The 22729-nt window shown below is 45.6% G+C and overlaps 1 protein-coding gene across 1 annotated transcript in view; it reads right to left on the reverse strand.

Annotated features, from left to right (window-relative positions):
* The window catches only part of LOC139048517 (uncharacterized), a 14274-nt gene extending 7424 nt beyond the window's left edge, over positions 1 to 6850 (reverse strand). The window contains exons 1-5 of the mRNA XM_070522919.1: positions 6719 to 6850; positions 5283 to 5329; positions 4243 to 4281; positions 3910 to 3948; positions 2041 to 2140 (exon numbers count right to left, since the gene is read on the reverse strand). Coding sequence (XP_070379020.1) covers positions 2041 to 2140; positions 3910 to 3948; positions 4243 to 4281; positions 5283 to 5329; positions 6719 to 6794 — 301 coding nt within the window. The 5' untranslated portion in view covers positions 6795 to 6850. The remainder of the gene's footprint in view (positions 1 to 2040; positions 2141 to 3909; positions 3949 to 4242; positions 4282 to 5282; positions 5330 to 6718) is intronic.
* Positions 6851 to 22729: the final 15879 nt, after the last annotated feature.

The following is a 22729-nucleotide window of genomic DNA, read 5'->3' on the forward strand; positions in this document are numbered from 1 at the left end:
TTCGAATAAATTCATTAGTTTCGAGTATAAGCGTTTGTGGCGTCAACTTTTCTTCGTCCTTGTTCGACGCGCTACCCTTGCTTCACCACAGACTGCTGATTTGTTCTTGCACAAACTCCGCAACGTGGTCGCATATTATGGTACATATTGTTCAGGTATGACAACTTGTTCTTGGGATAGTTGGTTGATACTTTCTCAAGCCAATATAGCGAAAATAAACCGAACACGATGACCGAACACAATACCGAACATAGTACCGGACACCGCATGCACATACGTGTTGTCCGGTCTTGCGTTATTTGCGTTCGTTTCATTCCCACTATAAAGGCTTCAGAAAGTATCAACCAACTAGCTAGACCAAAGAACAAGTTATCTTACCGTACATTGAACAATTGCGACCATACCTTCTAAGAAAAGTTTACACCCTTTGAGTCGCATCTTGCCACAAAACCACTTTGGTCATCTGTGTTGTCCGCATTTCCTTTCTTTAACGCGGCGAACCCGGTACTTTCCAGCAACGAACGGCATGCGCGTTATCAGCATGACATTGCCATCCCGACAGGAAAGTAGCGGGCGCGGCGCTTTCAAGAAAGGAAACGCAAGCAAGGCAGACGACGATTATCGTTGTGGGGCAGAGATACACCCCAAAGGGTGCAAACTTTAATTTTTAGAGCGTGGCCGAGCAAGCGTGAAATTTTCTCTTGCCACATAATGCGCATTTCTACGCCTTACAACTCCCGTTAAACACCAGTTTGAGTTTGGTTACCTGTGCCCACTATGGCATAGCTCTCTCTCTCTCTCAGACGCGACCATTCCTGCTCGGTGGACAAACGTTCGTTATGCAAAAAAGAAGTGAGGCGTGCAGACAGGACACAAGAGTAGACAAGTGGACAACACTTCTCGTGTTGTCCACTTCTCGTGTTGTCCACTTCTCTACTCTTGTGTCCTGTCTTTTTTTGCATAATGAATCCTTACCAACTAGCTCAGCCTTCTGTTGGACAAGCGTACTGCCGAGCTATCATCGTCGTCATCATCATCATCATCATCATCATCATCATCATCATCATCTATACGCCTCTCCGAACGCCGCGCGCGAGGCCTAAATTTAGTTCCGACTGCGTCACGGTTGCCGAGGCAACGGCGCCATGTGCGTACGCATCCATGGTCCCGTAATGGCTTCCTTTCACTACGGAACGATATCGAAGTGCATGGGCGCTACGGATGCAAATGCATAAGAGATAATGCTACGGCATGTTCTTATTGTTCTACATCGGTCTCGGCAAACGGGGATGGCCTTCGAGCCGTTCTTAAAGAGGTTTCCCGTTCAAAAAAATCCAAGTTGCCTTCGCTTGCTCCCCTCGTGGTGCCCACGTCGCACCCCCTGACCAACCGGGGCTATATGACACTGAGCTTCTGAGATCGAGGTCACGGGATCGATGCTGATCAAGGCGGCAGCTTTTCGATGATTGGGGAGAAATGCAAAAAAAAAACGTTTTCTGTAATTTAGGTTCCCGTTATATAGCGCCGGGTAGCCAAATTAATCCGGAGTCCCCCCGCTACGGTGAGCGCCACATAATGACACCGTGGTTGTGCCACGTAGAACACCGGAATTTATTACGATCGCGCTCCTCAGCGAGCGAGTAGCGGAAAGCAATCTCGAAGGCCGTGCTTTGCCGTACAGCAAACGACGGATGTGGCCACGGGGCGTCATAGCCGTCATATTTATAGCACCACTTACGCGGAGAGGTAAAGAGGAAGGCAATTTCGCTTTTTAAAAAATAGAAATGAACGAGTACCAGTGGCAAATGCTGCACTGTACAATCCAAATCATAACATTCGATCTTGCTCCGAAGTTTGAGCAAGAACACAGCGTCCCCCAGCCACTGTTTCCTTATATACAGACAAAAAAAATTAAAGAAAAGGAAGTTTCAGAAGAATATTCTAGCTGCCTGTTAACATTTCGTGCTTTGCGATAAATTCTCTGCAGAGCACCGGGCAACACAAGAGATATAGGTAGTAAAGGTATCGTTTTTAGCTTACGCGAAAATGCAAGGCGCTGGGCGAGGAGACCCAGCAGGGGTCCCAGTGCATTGACGATTCCCTGGGGTGAGCCGAAGGTGTAGACGCCTCGCAGGACACACTGGAAATAATGGTTTCGTAAGTTTTTATGCGTAGCATATTGCAATCACTCAGTTCAACCCTTGGGCGCGGCCGCGCAGCCACCATTGAGGGTATGAGCCATTGTTCATTGCTGCGCGTCTCATATGTGGGTCTATTCTCTTTTAAGTTTGCTATGTTTGTTATTAAGTTGCTTCTATTTTTATGCGTTGCATATTGCAATCACTCAGTTCAGCCCTTGGGCGCGGCCGGGCAGCCACCACTGACCTTTAGCGCAACCACGTGACGTGACGTCACGACGGCCGGTGGAAAAGCTGGGCCCCAACTCACGCAATATGCAACGCATTCTTGGCTTAACCAAGCTAAGCCTGGCCATTTTTTCATTGAAGGCGTCCCAGTGTGCGGTGATCCTTCTTGCGCGACAGAGACGACCGGTGACGAAGCCACGAGACCGATGCTCATGTTAGAAATTTAGCCAACTCCTCAAATTTCATAAATTCTTGTCACTATTTAGCTGGTGTAAGCCATACGCAATAGAGGGACACTAAAGAGCAAATAAAGGTGACTTCGTACTCGTAAAGTGTTTTTTCAGAAGTCTGTTTTCCTCCGTTCGGCGGGAAAGTGTTTATTATTGGTGCCGAGGTCGAAGGCCAAACCTTCACCATTTGTGCGCCGAAATGACATTGTCAGCACGTCGGAGTGACGTCAGCGGGTTTTAGGAAGTTGCGTATTTCGGGCCAATATGGGAGCAACGGACGTTCTCCTTTAGGTTCATTAGATCCAACCTGCAATTCGTTAACTATGGCGCCCTTCAGTTCCGTGCCGATACTTGCTTGTGCAGAGACGGCAGGGCACCACTGGCACGATTCCTGCACTACATCTCTGACGAGTGCAGGGTACTAAAACTGCACGAACCCTGGATCACACCTGCACTGTGTGAAAGAACTAGCAACGAGCAGATGCCGCCATGTTGAACTGGTGAAATGAACAAAGAAGCGTAGCACCTGCTTAACCGGTACAAAAGTTTAATCGAATGGGCCTTAAGCTTTCTTTAGTCAGAGCCCTCGGTTCGTTTAGAATGAGATATAGACGTACATAGTCCTTCTTTACCTATGAACAGTTAGCTGGACTCGAGCGTACGCTCTTTCAGAATGCATGATGTTGTCCCGTCAAGATGGTAACGGGCCTTCGGGGCGGGCTCTTCACCTTTCATGTCGCCTTCTTTCATTGGTGTGGTAGCAATTTCGCAATATACCTAAAGCGCAGTTGCTAAAGCACCGTAATATCACAGCCCTCCTTTGTGCTCCTTTATCCATCAAGTGAGCAAAACTCACTCCGGTTTCGTTTCAAGTAATACGCGGTGCCGATCAGTTTCGCTCCGAAGCATGCAACTATTTTAATGAATAAAGAAACCGAAATGCCCAACGGAAGGTTTCTGCCACCTCTTCGAAAGACCACTTTGTTAGGCTTTTTTTTGAGCGTGTTGAATGTGTCAAGGCAGCCCTTCATTAACTTATAATTTCTGTTAAACGAGCAGCAGTACATAAGAAATGGTGGTGAATAAATGTTAAGATGTTGCCAGGAGTTCTAGATGAGCAATAGTGATTCGTCAGCATTGTGAAGTGTGAGGAGTAACACGACCTTTATACTATGTATCTGCGCGTGAACAAGCAAAAACGATGGACAACGATATCGTACCTGATGCTCGTGCGATCACACTTCCGGCCGAACCAAGGGCACTCAAAGGATTCAACAATTCGTCCAGTGGAACATTTCGCGGACGAAACTTACCGTGAGCACTTTGACGAGTCCTGTCACCAGGCCATTTGTCTGTTGAAGGATTAAAAAAAATTGGTTGCTAGGGTGTATGATGATACATCCTTATTGGTTCGAGTAAAGTGCAAAAAATATACGTTGGGCAAGAAAGAATGGTTTTACAATGCGACATCAAGGATGTACTAGTTTAATGTAAACAGCATGCAAGATTTTTTATCCAGCTTATCTGTACAAACAAGGAAGGAGTAGCGCAATTCATTTTTCTTGGGACTGATCACAGATGTCGACAAGATATTACATAAGCTGATAAACGCAGTGCGACTACCTGCGGTGAAATCGAGAACTTACCGATGTGCCACTGCAGAAGTTCAGGCTGGTACCCAAGCACTGAAAGAGGAGAGAAATTTTATTTCACATACTCTCAATCCCTCACGGCATTACTACAGGAAGGGCTAGTACAGTGCTAGGAGCTGCGAACAACAAAGCGAATATAAGTAGCATATTCATGCGTTTAGGTGAAGCGCAAAAAGAAAAGGAAAGAAGTCTGCGTTTCAGCAATATCGATAACGGTATGACGAATTCCCTGCTAATGGTTCTGTACGTCTCAGTCACCCGTAGGAATCGACTGTTCTTGCGGGGCAAGACATCGACGACTTTTTTTTTTCGCTCAAGAACAGGCATATCTTGCACAAAAAATCTCGACGTCAAAGCGCAATTTCAATTGGGCTAGTGCTTGAACGCATGTTGAAGGCGCAAACGACGGGACAAACTTTTCAATCGGGGTTGGTAGTCAAGGCTGTGTCTGTCGCCAACACTTGGTGCTCAACGCTGTTCGATTTCGTTGCATTACAACTAGGATCATCGGGAACTGCTTTGCGCATGATTTTGAGAAACGGTTAATTGTAACGCCCATCTATACTATTTCATAGCCATCTTTAAGGCGGGATGTCTCGGAAGCTGTGCGAGTCTTAATGAGTTCTGCTAAGCGAAAATGACCTCAATACTGCACAGCTTCAATTTCGCATTTGAAACAGGCGTCCGAAGTTATTATTTAAAAAAAGAAGTTAGTGTTTTTTTTGTTAGCTGGCGGCACATTGCAATTTGTTTTACAAGTAACGTCCGCCTCTTCCAGAAATTCACCTGAAATATTGGAAAAACGCTATCTGTCACAGTCATTAAAAATACTGTCTGAATTTAAAAAGAAAACGACAGGTGGTGTTTGTAAACGTTCTACGCAAAATACTACTGTGGTTTTCGCAGACATCATTTTAAATGTGTGCCTGCTTTGATGCCGCATAATGAGCACAGGGTGCCCGCTCTCGCGTTCTTTGACTTACTCAATCATGAGGTAGGCTAATGGTATCAGAGGAAGCATTTGTGTCACTTACGCTACTGATGTTGAGGATGTTGTTGAGGGTAACGTTGACGCAAGGCACTGAAACACCACAAAATGTATCGATTAGGCAATTTGTAAAAGCATAACCTTTCTTAAATTACACGAGATAAACTTGAGCACGACTCTAGATCGCACGGTGTTGCCCGGTACATTAAAGTATTTCTCACTTCTAAGCAATGAAAGTCAGCGAGAACATGAGACATCCGATGTGATTCAGGGCAGGCCATTAGCCATTGTCCAGATTTTGTTTACGCGACAAGATTTTTATCGCAGCTAACGCATGGTCTTGCCAGAGTGTGATATGTTGCAAGGTAATTGATACATTAGAGCACACTTGCGGTTTGGTTTGGTTTGGTTTGGTGCCTTTAGTTATAGCACAACCCACTACGGGGTTTGCCCTAACATGACTGTGAACGGCAGAGATCGACTTCTTCTTTGGCTCCTGTTAACAGCATGCCGTTGAGTGACAAAATTGTTGCTAGGCCCTTGGCCGGACACAAGGTCAACGAACTGAGCCATCAAGGCTGTCAGCATTTTTAGACAACGCAGGCTTAGATTAAATGCTGTGAGCAGGCTCTTTGGCCACAAACTTGTATGTAGCCGCACCCACTGTCTAACTTCATCCCAACTCCTTGTTTTATCTTCGCTCCCCCCTTTTTCTTTCAACAAAGTAGGATAGGGCTATTACCACAGAGGCCTCTTTGCGTTTCCTCGATAAGTTCTTCTCTCTCTCTCTCTTTCTTCAGATATCGTTGCCTTGCGTGCCCCAGCACATAAGACATTGTAACGGGGCATTTGATAAACGTACACTGAAGGTAATATTGAATCGCGATAATGTAATCTAACGAAACAGTGGTTTCACATGATGCAGCGTTTCTGACGTTAGGTTTTAAATGTCTGCATAGTAATGCTAACCACTCTTTCTTAGTGGAACCTTAGTGCCCTTTTTTTTTCAGAGGTTATACGTCACTGCACGTGGCTGGTATGCTGAACGTGACTTAGGTGGCCACTGTGTAGAAGGGAGAAGACCCAAGTTTGGTGCACATGTCTCTGAAGCCTCCGCATAACTAAGTGGGCATGATTTTTTTTTGCCTCTTCGTCCACTTTTATCGCCAGTGAATTTACTTTTGCTGGTTTCAGCCTTGCCTTTGAAGTTAGCAAATTTATATGCTGTTAACCTGAATGACCGAGAAAAAAAGAATAAGCAAAAGCGCGCGGTTGCCCGAGGCTCCGAGTCTGCCTAAATTTTGCTAGAGGGGGGCCGATACCCTCGCTTTAACGTTACTAACTACGGCTATCGTTTCTCTGCCTTTTTTCAAATATCTCAAGTAAGCCATTACGATTCGTGCGGGGAAGTCACTAAACCAAGCGGGGTTATTGAGAAAGCAGCTCGATACTTAGGGGCGCTGCAATAACGAAACTACTTACTCGTCGTCGAAGCGGTGACTGCTGACGTCATCGCAGCGAAAACTAGCAGACCGGCGAAAGCGTATGACAGACCCATCTTGGCGTTTTCGCTTGGAGTTGGTTCAGGGATGCGATGTTGTCTTCGCTGGTACGGTCGACTCTGTTTTTGAGGCATGAAAACTGGTGGGCTTTTATACCCAACCCATCTTCACATCCGGGAGGATGGAGTGACGTTATTAGAGCAATCCTTTCCGCTACGGTGGCAAGGGAATGCATATCCGGCACCAAGGACGTACGCACCTGTTATTCACGCCGTGCCGGGTGCTTTATTGATACTTGTTTTTCGGCGCTAACACGTGGACATGTTCAAAAACTAAAGCGCGTGCAAAAGAAAGACAGTGTTGCAAGGCACCCACGAAATTCTAAAAACAAATGAAAAGAGATGGTGCGCGCCTAAACGCTGTGATCATTCGAGAGGCAACATGCCCTTCACCCCCCCCCCCCTTCCCGCAAACACACACACACGCTTTTTTTTTGTAGCACTCGCTTTTCCGCTTGTGGCAACAGCTTAGAGCTGTGGATGTACCACGCTCGCAAAAATATTGACAACTACAGGTGCACGAATATTCGTGGTTTAGAATACGAATCGAATACCTCGATCTTTTGTTTCGAGTCCAAATAGTCAGTTAGGAAGTCCAATGTTGAATTTCATCTAATGTATTTACTATGTTTTATATATACTCCTAAACGCCCTGTTGAGAAAGTAAGGGGATAAAGTACGCATGGGGGGGGGGGAGAAGACGGGATAACAATGCCACGTTTACTTATGGAACAAACAATTCTTACAACATGAGCGGAACATAGACAGGGACGCATAGAACGTGGAAAGAGAGATAGAATGAACGTCAACCAAAATGCGCAATAACACCCTCAATAACAGGCGGTAGTTATTCCCATAGTTCCACTGTGGCCGAATACGCGGTATTACGAAATCCCGCTTGCCACGTGGACCATGCGTACGCTCCACGGGCAGCTTCTGGCGCCCGTTTTATGCTAACCAGGGCGTGTGGCGACCTTACGTCTTTGCTATCTTTTGTTCATTCACAAGTTGTCCATTCGAATGGACTATCACATATCGTGCTCTGTGGCGAAAGAAATTCGCATTGCAAACACATTCGCAATCAGTTTTACGCAAAACATGCAACGGATGGAACGGTCTGCCACAGGGGCGTAGCCAGGAAGGAGGCTTATGGGGCTTCAGCCCCCCCCCCACCCCCCCCCCGAAATTTTTTCGTGCTGTCCATGCACCGCCGACCAAAGGAACCCGGCGCCGGAAATCATTCTGGATTTTGTCTAGAATGTCTTTTTCGTGCTCGAAAGGACATTTCACCGCGAACATTGTGAACTCGGGCTGGATTTTGCGGCAACGCCCATGCACCGGGAGTCACACAACCCAAGCAGCCCCATCCGAGCACAAAGTTTCAAAGACGTTTTGATGACAAACAGGCTCTCCTCGTGGAAGCCGCGGGATCTATGGAGCGCATGGATATCAATTCCGAAACTTTAATATTATAAAGTTCTCACAAAATTTTGATGCGGAAGGTGCATTGACATTTCCAAAATTGTGCTTTAGATTTTCAATTGCGGAGCTTTGTGGGTTTAATGCTGTTATAAACATTTGGCGCCAAACGTGCATTGACTTTTCTAAAGTCTTACATCGGAACATACAACGAGACAAGCCAAATCAACACACTATTAGACAAGTTGACAAAGCACGCAGCGAGGTCCGGTGAGACGAAGCGTCGTGGTGGTTCATTTATGCCGTTATGTTACATGAAAAATAACATTTTTTTTTCACCTACGCCAAAGCATCCATGTGAAGACACTAAAGCCAGCCAAGGTAACTACGTTCTTATTTATTTTTTTATACTTTGACTTTTATTCGCGAGGATACATTGAGCGTCTGCAAGTTTATTGTTTTCGCTACCCTACCCGCGGGCTGCCAGAGCCAGCCAGAGCGCATACTTTTTTCTCGTGTTGCCCTGACCACCGCGCGGCGAACTTCGGTGCGCGTTCGGTTTGCTGTGGCCGAGTTTATTTTCACCTGGCAGAGTTTTGGACGCTTTCTGGCTAGCAGGCCAGAAAAAGAAACAATGGTCGCTCGCCACCATCACCGTGGGGACTCAGCGGATTATACCGCGTTCGCTTGAGCGCAACCTCTCCGGAAAGTCTTGCCTCGCCGGTATAGGATACCCAGCAGTATGCGTGGGGTTCTTGGTGGACCAAGCGTCTCACGTTTTTTTTTTTCGATATTCCTTCGGTAGCCACATCAGGTACGCAAAGTAGGCATTCGACTGTGGCCAACACATTTTCCTTTTCGTTCTTTCATTTCGGTGCCCCCACCCCACAAAACGAAAAAAAGAATACATTGTTGCGGCGCAGCGAATTGTCGCATGGTGAAAGTTCGATTTTGTTACTTCTTCATTTGCGGAAAGTAATGGGCCACGGGACGCTTCAGTTGCCGGATACTCTTGTAATATTATTGCGATAGCAATTATATGGACGTTCCAGGCGCATTCCTGCCGTAACCGTCGCCCTCATGTTTCGTTTAAAGTCCACGGGCGATAACATCGTGACCGCGCGCCGCAATAAATGTTTTTCAGACAGACAGATGATGTATGTGCGAGTGAAAGCGTAGGGGGATGGAATGAGTGAGCCGACGATGGTGACTCAGTCTTGTGTGCGCAAAGGAGAAAAGCGGGGAGCAAGCGCACTGCCTTCCGTCGCGCGCGATACATCGGGGGGAGTGGATGGAATGGGGGCGGAATCTAGGATTCTGTGAATCTATGATTTCACGACATGTTTATTTGCCTCGTTTTACGGACTATGTATAGTGACTTTTTCTTAGATCCGTAGATTTATTGGAGATTTATACGTATAGTTAAATATCTTGTCGCGAGGTATTGTGTATACGTGAGGTGGACTTTGCTTCCAGTGACACTTTCTTGCCCTTTATTAAGCTGTATCTTCGCATTTGTATATTCCATTGTATTTTCGCATTTCTAATGTACGAGTGCGAGTCAAATGGAAGTGAGCCTACACACCCCGCGCAATGATGGTTCGGTTCATTATCTGCGAGGCATGCGCGTAGCACACAGGCATCTCTCATTTACAAAAGTGACCCGCAGGTGTGAGGATAAAGGTTCTGTAATGCTCTCGTACATTGGGTTGAACATGGTCGCGTGACATAATGGAAAGTTCAAAAGTTGAACAGCGTACTACCGTGAGGTTTTTGACTGCTGAAGGTATTTCCCAAAAAGAAATTAGTCGCCTTAAGGCTGCCGCATAGGTTGAACATTGCATTTCATTGGCCACTGTGAAGCGTTGGAGAAAACAGTTCAAACGTTGCAAAGACGATCCAAGACCGTGCCAAAGCCACCGTGCAGTCACCCCATCACAATTGCAAAGGCCTACTAGAAAAGAACGGAGGATAAGCATCGATGAATTGGCAGGGCGTGTGAACATCAGTCATGGTTTGGGTCACACCATAATTCATGAACGCCTCGGTTATCGGATCTTGTGTGCGCAATTTGAACGATTTGAAAAATTTGAATGATTTTGAACCACTGCCAGCAGACGGAGAAGTTCCGCGCTGCCTTGACTCATGTGATCCGCTATCACAATGAGGGTGACGACTTCTTGTCTGCAATTGTGATCGGCGACGAACCATGGTGCCACTACTACGAGCCTGAAACACGACGGCAAACCTTAAAGTGGAAACATTCGAATTTACCAGCCCCAAAGAAAGCAAAGGCCCTCATTTCCACCGGAAAGGTGTTGTTGACTTATTTTTAGATCGTCAGCGGCCATTACGCATAGAGTTTGCTAAATTTTGAGAGACTATCAATTGTTTTCGATAATGTGAAACGCCGGAACGGCTGTGTGTTGCAATCAAGAACAAACGAACTGGAAAATTGACCATTGGGGTCATCTTGTTCCACGACCATGCCGTCCCCACATCGCTGATGTGTTTAATACAACACTGCCAAATTTCAAGTGGGAAGCGCTGCAACATTCGCTATACAGCTCGGACCTGTCGCCTTGCGACTTCCACATCTTGGGGAAACCGAAAAAAAAAAACAGCTCAGAAGAACCAGATTCGTGTCGGACGATGACGGGAAAGAGTCAGTTGCAGACTTTTTGAAGCAGAAAACCAAGAAAGGTTATGAGACCGGAATCACGCGACTCCGTAGTCAATGCGACAAATCTCTAAATGCTCATGGAGACTACTTTTAAATAAAGGGTCCCGTTTGTCATATATTCGCATTCGCTCACTTTCATTTGACTCGCCCTCGTATATTTTGCAGAACTCCTGCTTTTTATACGTGCTCGCTGTTGCGACTATAATTTCGGTGCAATTACTCACGATACATGGCCGGTGACAGCTGCTCCTGCGTAATACATTGGAACAAATGCCAGCGTCACTGAGATTTTTCACTGGCCGTTGCATACGTACATGAATGTAAACACGGTTCTTGAATGACAAAGTTTCATTAACATGTTTGTCCTCAACTTGTTCATTTCATGGCCTTTACATTTTTCATATCAGCGGCATACACTGCTTTGATGATTTCGAACTGATATAGTTCTAAAATTCATGCGATATTTTCTTTACTTATTAAACAGACAAAACACATGCAAGCATTCATATCATTTATTTTGGGCACAATTTTTGGCACATACGAGTATATTCTTTTATGAAAAATGACATATTTTACTTGTCTTTACAGTGCGCAGCGTTCAAGAATTCGTTTGCAGCATCTTTGGCAATGATAATGGAATTATTATTCATGTATTTGATCCCTCGACAAATTGTTTGAGAGGAATCTTTAGCTCGGGCCCAACTCCGACGCGGCCTATTCAAGTACATCTAAAACACAGAAACGCTTTTCTGAGATAACTTCTGGATCGCTTTTAATGAAATCTGTTTCATTTGAGAAAGAAAGTTAAATTCTAGTGTCTGCTGGAAGCGGAATTTTGATTTAGGGCCTGAATTTTGTTTCGAATATTTCGAAAAATTCGGAAAAGATTGAAGCACAACGTTTACGAACTAATAGTTCTGCATCAAGTACAGATATCGTGGTTCTGTCAATGGCACCTATTATAACAGCCTAAGGGGAAAAATTTCGTATGTCAATTTGTATCTTAAGTGAATCTATTACGTTCGTTACAAGGGTTCTGCAAAAGCCGTATTTCCATAATGCAAACTTTTTTCAGTTTCATGCATACCATATCAATTTTGTCCGCTGTAGATGTGCTAATAGTTGAAATTCACAGAATTGTGATGTCAACTTTCATTGTTGAGTTACAGAATTTTAAACTTGATAGTGTCGTTCTCGGAAAATTTGTGATTTCGGCCAATATTTAATAAAAAAAATGGACAACTTATATGAAGAATTCATAACCAGGAGTCACTAGAATGCAAGTTTTTCTTTTAAATGCAATAAACCTAGTCAAATTTGGTGCAGTGGTTGCCGACAAAAACGAATTCCCCTTCTGCATGTATTTTGATAGGAGCACCCGAGCTAAAGCTTCCTCTTGTGCCTCATAATCAGAAAGTGGTTTTAACATGTAAAATTGGAGGACGCTTAAGCTTCGCCTTCAAGAGTGGAACGCGATAGCGTTCCCGTCGACCCGCCAAGGGGTGTAAGACAATGGGCTACGGCGCAGCGACTACGCGCCCCGCATTGGACGCGGTGAGCGTCGAGCAACGCAGCGTTCGGCGCGGCAACGAAATGTGCGCCTGAGCAAGCGACGCACGCCTGAGCCTTAGAAACAGCTCGTTTCTAAGGCAACACGCATTCACTAGAGGCGCTTTTGTACCGCTTTCAAGCATCGAACTCGTGGCTCAGTGGTAGCGTCTCCGTCTCACACTCCGGAGACCCTGGTTCGATTCCCACCCAGCCCATCTTGCAAGTTGTGTTTTATTCATGAAGTGCCCGCTGGGCTTTATCGCTCACGGCGAACGCCGCCGACGACACCGGCTTTTCTGCGACACGGGCTCCTTAACGCTGTCGCGTTAAAAACCCCATAATTTAATCTTTAATGCTTCCCCTTCAGGAGAATGCCGAGCTGGAACGTGAGCACCCCCCCCCCCCCCCCCAAACGAAATTTCTGGCTACGCCACTGGTCTGCCAGCATCTATTGCTGGTATAAGTAATCCTGTTCAATTTAGAAATGCTTTAGGTAACTACATCTCAATCATGAAACTTGCAGCTAATATATCATGTGACTTTTTTATTGTATAAATACTATATTTGCAGCTTAACTATGTACATATTGACCTATCATTCCTAACTTGCGTATTGAGAAGTGTATCATCAGATTATTTTTTTTGTTTATTATGATGTGAAAATTAGTGAGCTAGTATAATTTTTGATTTTTACTTATATCGTGCCTTTTGTGTGTCATTTTTTACCTCCTTTATGTAGCCTCTCCCCTCTAAATGTATACTTACTCTCAGAATACTAAATAAATAAATAAATAAATAAACAAATAAATTGTCATTTCGACGCATTTGGTCTGAAACTCTCGTTTTCTATTTTCAGAAAAAAAAAACTTACGTTTGGCCCTCGGGAGAACACTTCGAAGCCAATACAAGTTTTCCGAAAATTCGTATTCCATCCTTTTCGAACATTCTCCCAGCTTGCAGATTTGAATAAAAAAAGAAAATTCAGAAAGCTCGTAGTGTGAACATCGGTTTAAACCGTCGCCGTTCGTTCTTTAGTTACGTTGGTTAATATTTTTTTTTAACGCAAACTACTGAAACGCGGCTAGGTAATCAATCGCACCTGCGTGCTTATACGAGTAGTGTAATATATCATATTTTTTTCTTTCTAAGCCAAAAGTCGCCATGTTTCGCTCAAAGTAGACAGTACTGCTATTCCACGCGCTTTCCCTACGCACGCTGCTGCATTAGTGATGACTCGCGAAAAAAAAAAGAAAAGCACGAATTTGAACGATGCAGATGGCATGCATCAGTGCGACGGGAGCGTACAGCCACCCAGAGATCACGATCCATCCACGCAGCTGTTAGCGGCACAGGAAAAGCGAACACACTGCTGTGTATGACAATGCTTTCGCCGTAAATCTTTCGCTTTGGAGGAAATGAAATGGCCCTAAAATAGCGAAACTACTCGGGAAATATTTGGCCGTACCCGGATCCGTGTTCTATTTCTGCGTGCTCGTTCCACAATAACAAAGGAAAGAAAGAAAAACAGAAACATGTTTACAGGCGAAAGAGTGGCAATAGCGGCGGAAGTTCAAATTTCAATGCTGCTATTTACCGCTATCCGGTTGGCTAATGAGCTCCATGCGCGCAGCATAAGCTTGGCGTTCTAAAACAGGCGTGACGTATGTAGTGGGCTCTCTCGGTGAGAGTCTTATTGCTATGCCGACATATAGCCGGATTTGCCGGGCTGTTATTTCTGCCCCGATCTCCTGGCGGAATTACCGGAATCTGCTACATGGCCTTCTTCTTTATCACCCGCGAAATATGCCAAGTTCGTCAACATGACCGAGTCATGTGGCGGATGCGTGTATGACTAATTGGAAAATCATAAGGTTGCTCATATGACACGACCCTTGCTCTAAGAGCAGTATGCGTTAAGGCCTCTAAGAACATTCTGAAAAAGAAAATCCACAATCTTACACCCAATAAAGAAAGCGAAGGTAAAGGAATCCGCAGTTGTGACTGCTTATACAATTAATTTTTTAAAGAGACTGCGGTTCCCTTTTACTTTCCCTGTCTTTATGGCCTGCGCTCTATTTCGTGGTTATTGAAAATCGAGCCGCTCGGTTTCCCAGACTTATTAACAGTCATTAATAGCAATTTGCCAAAGTTATAGAGTAGGCTGCCACCCGTATATAATTTCTTGCGTGTTTATGAGATCGAGGCATTCGAATAGGAAATGTGAAAGCAAGCCGTAAAAATTGACGCAGCCTGAAATTCGTGAGAAGGAAACTCGGCATAGTATGAACCAAGATGTATGCACTGAAAGATAAGCTGGGTAATATCATCAGCAATCTCGAAGGTACAGTAAAAGCAGCGGAATAGTTATATACTGATCTGTACAGTACCCAGAGGAGTCAGGATACCTCCATTCGAAGCAGTAATGAACAGGATACAGAAAATCCTATAACTAGCGATGAGGTCAAAATGGGCTTGCAAGACATGAAACGGGGAAGAGTGGCAGAAGAAGATGGAATAACAGTCGATTTAATCAAAGATAGAGGAGACATAATGCTTGCAAAACAGGTGGCTGTCTATACGAAGTGTCTATCGACTGCAACAGTCCCAGAAAACTGGAAGAATGCAAACATTATACCAATCCACAAAACGGGAGAGGTTAAAGAATTGAAAAATTGTAGGCCCATTAGCTTACTCCCAGTATTACATAAAATATTCACCAATATAGTTTGCAATAGAATAACGGCAACACTGGACTTTAGTCAACCAAGGGAACAGGCTGGCTTCAGGAAAGGATACCCTACAACGGATCACATCCATTTCATTAATCAGGTAATCGAGAAATCCGCAGAGTATAGTAAGTCTCTCTATATAGCTTTCATAGGTTACGAAAAGGCATTTGATTCGGTAGAGATACCAGCAGTCATAGAGGCATTGCGTAATCAAGGCGTACACACCGCTTACGTAAATACTCTGGAAAATATCTACGGAGATTCCACAGCTACCTTAATTCTGCACAAGAAAAGTAGGAAGGCACCTATAATGAAGGGGGTCAGACAAGGAGACACAATCTCTGCAATGCTATTCGCTGCGTGCTTGGAAAAAGTATTCGAGCTACTAAACTGGGAAGGCTTAGGAGTAAGGATCGACGGCGAAAGTCTAAGCAACCTTCGGTTTGCCGACGACATTGTTCTATTCAGCAATATTACAGACGAGTTGCAACAAATGATTGAGGACCTTAACAGAGAGAGTGCAAGAGTGGGGTTGAAGATGCAGAAGACAAACACAATGATGAATAGCTGGCAAGTGAACAAGAGTTCAGGATCGTCAGTCAGCCTCTAGAGCCTGTGATGGAGTACGTTTATCTAGGTCAATTATTCACCAGGAATCCTGATCATGAGAAGCAAATTCATAGAAGAATAAAAATGGGTTGGATCACATACGTCAGACATCGTCAGCTCCTGACTGGAAGCTTACCATTAGCTTTGAAAAGGAAAGTGGACAATCAGTGCATTTCACCGGTGCTGAAATATGGGGCAGAGACTTGGAGACTGACAAAGAAGCTTGAGAACAAGTTAATGACCGCGCAAAGAGCGATGGAATCAAGAATGCTATGCATAACGTTAAGGTACAGAAAGAGAGCGGTTCGGACCAGAGAGCAAACGGGATAGCCGAGATTTTAATTGACATAAAGAGAAAGAAATGGCGCTGGGCAGGTCATGCAATGTGTAGAGAAGATAACCATTGGACCATTAAAGTTACAGAATGGGTACTAAGAGAAGGGAAGCGCAGTCAAGGACGGCAGAAGAGTAGGTGGTGCGACGACGAAATTAGGAAATTCACGTGCGCTAGATGGAATTGGTTGGCGCAAGGCAGGGCTAATTATAGATTGCAGGGAGAGGCCTTCGTCCTGCAGCGGACATAAAATGGGCTGATGATGGTGATGAGGATGAGTGTCAATGAAACATGGAGAGCGCAGCCAAAGTGTACCGCCCGCTCCACCAAATGCGTTGTCCAAGCCCTAATGTTTGGAATTGCTATTTTCCCACATGTTTAGGCATTCATGCCTGAAGCAATGCCTAAGAAGGTTGGTCGAGTCTCTAATGTCATGCTCACTCGGCCCCATTCAGGGCGTTTGCGTGAATCCGACATAAATGGGTGAAATCTAACTTGTCGGGCAGCGATGTTGCTGTCCTGTGAATGTAAGCGCTAGCCGTTTAGGCCGAGCGAGCGTTCCATCGGGGAGCGCCAGCTGGATCGCACTCTACTATAGATGCAGCCCGATCTACATGCAACGCTAACGTGAACGCGGATGGGTTGGATCGTCATTTCTTAGTCAGATTCGAATAACGGGAGTCGTTGTGTACACTCTCGCGCCGTCACAAGCCGCCACAACGATTTGGACCCGTAGGCACTGGTATGCGAGGTCATACCAGTGTGAAGTCGGACAGTCCGACTTCTCTCTCTTAGTGTATAATTTGCACGATTAGCCGCTAGGCATACGTGCTAAATATTCGGCAGAGACGTGCGGGAATGCGAAATCATTATAACGTTTGTAAGCCTCGGAACGCCTTGAACGCGCTCGTGTTACATACCCGTGACGTGGCGCCACCTCCTCGCCATTGGCTGTGACGTCACGTGCGCGATGACGCGCGCGCTGGGCACACCTTTGGTCAGCCAGAACCGCGGAGCCGTCGTGGAGCCGGGGAAGCGCGCTCGCCCAGCGCCTCCTAGATGGCAGGCCTGTGCAGGCTGCTGTGTGACGTCATGCTATTCGGACCGAAATTTCCATTGCTAAGTCCGGCGTGACGAAAGCGGTGATGTAAAAAATCACCGCGGCTTACTCGGGAGCGTCCCCATGAGATTCTGTCGCAGTCGTACAAGGTAGCATGACGTCACGGATCGAAGTGCACCGGCCTTGGGCTATCTAGGAGACCTTGGCTCTTCTCACACCCCAGAGGCCCGGGTTGGATTCCCACCGAGACCCAAGTGTGTGGAATTTTCTTTTCAAAGGTATTAATTTACTCTGTTTACAGCAACATCCCTGAGAAATTTGACGTCAATCCGAGGTACCAGTTTTCGGTGACGCCGACTACGACAGATATTCGCTCAATGTGGCATATAATGCTTTCGCGTTAAAATGACAAAATGGCACCAAATGGATGCACGAACTCTACACCGACATCGTGAGCAATTTCACTAAGGCATTGCTGTGGCAGCCCCGCGAAGTGCGTTGTGGTCTCAGTTGTTCCCGTCGCCGCTGGGGTTTGCATTTGCAGCCGACTTATCGGCGTTTCAGCTCGACACTGGGCGTTGTTTATCGAGCGAATCGACCTTCACTTACGCTCGACTATGGTTGGGTTCAGGTGCTGCGTGCATGGGTGATGTGGAATAGCAACAGGGCTAAACGCGTCAGATTCTACAACTTTTCAAGCGTAAACTGCAGGAAGTATGAATCCAGAAGGGCTGAGGAAGAAAGACAGACATCGAGTGCTTTTATTTGTGCTTTTGTATGGATTTTAAGTATATGCAATTGAATTTATTGCTGGGGGCGCTGTGTAAGTCTTCCAATATAGTCGCAGAAATAAAATATGGTCACCCTGCACAGTGAAAGCTGTAAGGTTGCTATCGACGTTTCGTGGCGTCTGCCAGAGGCGTCATTACCATCATGTTAACGTATCGCCGTCATGTTTTCTTCGCAGAAGTCATCACAACAAGAAAAATTATTCGATTTGTCTTCACCCAAGATTAAACTCTCGCCGTCGTAATCATCTCGACACCGGCCGTTACGTCGTCGCCGCGACTTCGTTGTGTTGTTTGTCGTACCGTATACGTATGCCCAGGGAAAACACGGGGAATGTGGGAGATGGAAATTCAAGACGATGAGCAAAACGAGAACAAGGTGAACGCAGAAGCACACGTTTCGACAAGTGGACTTGCCTTCTTCAAGGCTACGTATGCTTTCCTTGCCACAGTATATATAGGTGGGGTTCCTCTAAAGGGGAGAGGGTGCAAGGAGGGTGGCTGTGGCAACGAGGGAAAGTGTGTTAGCGTGTCGAATTGAGAATAAAGGAATGCTGTGCACTTAGCGTGTCTTAATTCGACTCGCTAACACACCTTCCCTCGTTGCCGCAACCACACTCCTTACACACTCTCCCCTTTAGTATAACCCCACCTATATATACTGTGGCGAGGAAAGCATGCGTCGCCTTGAAGAAGACTAGTCCACTTGTCGAAACGTTGGCTCCTGCTTTCACCTTGTTCTCGTTTTGCTCATCGTATACGTATGTGACATTCTTATGCGGCCGTCGTCATTGCCATGCTCGAGGTTTTTGTTTTATCAGGATAACAATTATGCGGATATTCCAGGCGAATGTCCATCCTTGTCTTCGACGTCGCCATGAAGTTCTGCATGAAGTTCATGTGCGTTAAGATTGTGGCCGCGCGCTGCATGCCGTAGGTTCGAGGGAAAGGCTGCGAGGGAAAGCCGAAAAAAGATGGCGGTTTCACGCGCGGCGTCTTCTCGAGCGTGAATGGGACAGAGCGGGATGGGGAGCGCGCACTAGATGGGAGGGGGGGGGGGGAGGGGGGCAGTTTAATGCTCGTTTCCTGTTCTAGTGCGGCCGCGCGCGTCCCTGTTATAGAGGCAACGTGCGGTGGGTGCAAAGTTTGGACGAGCCGTGATGGCTGTGCGTCCGCTGCGTTCTCGCGCCGCTAGTTCGCGCGGAAGCGGGTGGCAGTACGAATTCGCTCGCCACTTTTCGTGACGCCAGCGTTCTGACATCGAGTGTTCGTGTTCGCCGAGAAAGGCATGTTCACGTTTGCCCGTAAGCGCGTGACGCAGAGATTGGTAATTTAATTAGTAAGCGAGTGTTATGTTACTGCAATTCTGCGGCCTATGGAACTACTAAATTGCTTCGAGTGGTTGTCTGATATTTTGCTATCGCTATGAATGCTTCGCCTTTCGGGCGAAACTGAGGCTTTCTTTTTTTTTTTGAGTGGTGGAGTAGAACTTGTTTGGACACGCCATCGGCCTGTCCTCGGTAATTACCAATCCACAAAATTGACCGACTATATGCAACACTGTAAGCCGAAGCAACAAAAATAACAGGCATTTATTTTTCTGTATTTCGACAATCGTTTGTAGAAACGTCTTCCTTTTTGCCGCGGCATCTTGATTGATATGTGAAGTCGCATGCGGTAGACATCTTGCGACGCAGCGTAAAAGGCTCTGCCTTTGACCACAAGAAGCATTCTGAAAAGAACAGTGAAAGTGAAGAGACAGAAGGCAATAGCGTAAAAAGAAATGAAAAAGAAATGAAAAAGTGGCTTCCCGTAGCTTTTGCTTTGTTCAACGAGGCTCTTGAAATTAAGTGCCACGATTGCGTACTCAAGGCCTTTTGCAGCGCTGTCAAATTCTATAAAGCTGCTAAAAGCATCTCTGTTCTTCGTCCGCGGAATGAATGTCGGCATTGCCGGGCACGAAGCACCGGCTAATGAACGATTTACAGCAGTGATTAAAGATGCTTCGTTCATACAAGGTGCTGCTTAACTTTCCTAAATTACTTAATTATGCCACTCAAGGTTGAAAAATATTTCAGCACTCAATTGAATAACTAGAAAAATCTTCACTGCGGCGCTTAAGATAAAGAAAGAATAATTTAGTAATTACATTAATGGCTCGGGGGGGGGGGGGGGGCTTACCTTTTCTGCTTGACTGCCTCCCCATCACAAGGAAGCAAGTAGTGTAGTCAGTATAGATAAGTCGGTAAATTGGTGATGCTGGAACTGTATAAGAAGGTAAGCGAGAACTGAACGTTGATTTTTTTTTACATTTCGTGTAGTTTCAGCAACAGTAATCTTACACTTAGTTTAATTAAGCGTGATTTTAATACAAAGCAGCAGTGCCTGAGTTGGCTTCAAATGAAAATTCTACTCACCAGAGCGTGTACCATTGTCAAAGTCGATGGCTGTGAAGTTGATTACAGAGCGAGACGTAGTTGCGCAAAGTATATCTGTAAACCTTTAGAAAGATTCGCAATACATGAGGATATATCTGAAGTTTTGTATACGTGGTCTTTCAGGCATCATGTACCGAATTAAAAAGAATACACGTGTTATTTTACCGGAATAAGACCAAGTGCATCTTGATTAGATTATTCTTCAGAAACCGGCGGTAATCTTGTAATTCCTCACATCTAATTGTTTAACTAAAAGTAATTAATTACCTCTGAAATGTTCTTTAGTTGTGAATACGCATATTACGCGGTCATAGAGAATGAAATGAGAAGCAAAACGTCGTGTTTTCCGCAAGGCACACGTCACGTGTTTGCTTTCTTCCAGCAAATCAAGGAAGCTCACAAAATACGGATATATTATACCACGTGATTGCGTACCTGTTCGCACGGGATAGCAGCGCTATCAGACAGCCTCAGTCGGGAATCAAGGTGCTCATCCGTTACTTGGCCGAGCGGTGGCTGTAACAGCATGGGTGTTCTTTTCGCAATGCGTGAACAGCTCCTGGCGATCATTGCGCATCGAGATCAAGGAAATGTCACTGCCTTGAATGGCGAGCCTGAGATGCGCAGCTTGCTCTCTCACTGACACTGTTTGACAGTACTGACGTCGCCTGCGCACAGGAGTGCTGTCACATGGTGCATTTTTCACATTTCGCAGGCTTACTCTGTTTGACAGGAAAAGTAAACACCACGCACTGTGTACCTCGCTCGAAACGCGTCATTTTTAGGTGACTTGCGACTCTTTACAAGTGCCTCATTGGCATCTTAACAACTGGAACGGCAATTAAACAAGTTAGATGATTACATTGAAATAAATAACTGGATGCCAGGTTTCTCAGCAAGACTGCAAACAACGTGGATTTTGTCTTATTGGCACAGGGTAACCCGCGTTTCCTTAAAACTTGGTGCATAATAGTTGGGATGCCAATTAGTAAATGTACACACGTGCAAGCCGTCTCGAGTTTTTTTTTCGAGGTGTTTACCCGTGAACATTGGGCACTCAGTCGAGAACAGGCCTGCATACTCTATGATGATATCTCATAAGGCTAAATGCCACCGCAAGCCCGTTGAATACGGTGCATTGGAAAGAAGACAAGGACAACCTTCAGCTCCGCCCTCGTCCCGCACTAAACTGTGTGGCCTGCATGACGTCACTCCTGAAAACGCACGGGCATTGTGTCGTCTTGTAGATGCTGCTGCTTCGCGGCTGGCAGCCGTTGTCCTCCAAACGCCCTCATCGAGTCGACGAACTTGGGAGACATGTGGCCGATGTGGCACTGGCACTATGAACTGTCATCTATTGCCTGCTGATTTCCTCTCGAGCATCTTGAAATGTTTAATCAGCGGAGTGAAACAGCTTGACTACTCCAAGGCACAAGCGCGTTCGCCTTTAGAAATGTAAAAAAAAAATTAATTATGGGGTTTTACGTGCCAAAATCACTTTCTGATTATGCGGCACGCCGTAGTGGAGGACTCCGGAAATTTCGACCACCTGGGGTTCTTTAACGTGCACCTAAATCTAAGTACACGGGTGTTTTCGCATTTTGCCCCCATCGAAATGCGGCCGCCGTGGCCAGGATTCGATCCCGCAACCTCGTGCTCAGCAGCCTAACACCATAGCCACTGAGCAACCACGGCGGGTGCCTTTCGTTATGTTGGTTGTACGAGTCTAATAATGAAAAATTAAGAAAAAAAATCCATGTGGGCCAATAATTCTCACTTTCCGCCACCAATCCTGATAGTTATAGAAATCTGTAATGAAAACGCAATTTGTACTAGGTCGGATATATCTAAAGGGAAATGGCCGTGACAATCTACTCGAAATAATTATTCTCGGGACATATACGTGACGAGATATGCTCAGATGTATCTGGATATTTAACACAAATCCTAAATTCCCCTTCAACGTGATAGTATCAGTTACGCTATCACTTACGCTCATTGAAAGAATTACAGTATCTCGGAGTAGATGACACCAGTCCTTAAATGTAGCTTGACGTTGAGCTGACTCTTTAAGTTTTACTTTCTTGCTTGATGACACCTTAAATATATTTGTTGCCTTCCCGGGAGAAATCATTTCGTGAAGCTTAGCGCCGTGCTTCAGCTATTCGCCTAGTCTTCTTTTTTTTTTACTTTTGCGGCGTGTTAGTGTATCCATAAAGAGTGAAGTTAGGCCAGCAAGTGGTGGCAATCTACTACATTAGCCACTCGTCTTTAGCGAAACAAACAGTGCTTTTGAAGCCGAGTGAGTAGATGTCTCTGGAG

The sequence above is a fragment of the Dermacentor albipictus genome, chromosome 8 (assembly GCF_038994185.2).
Source record: "Dermacentor albipictus isolate Rhodes 1998 colony chromosome 8, USDA_Dalb.pri_finalv2, whole genome shotgun sequence".
Classification (NCBI taxonomy): Eukaryota; Metazoa; Arthropoda; class Arachnida; order Ixodida; family Ixodidae; genus Dermacentor; species Dermacentor albipictus.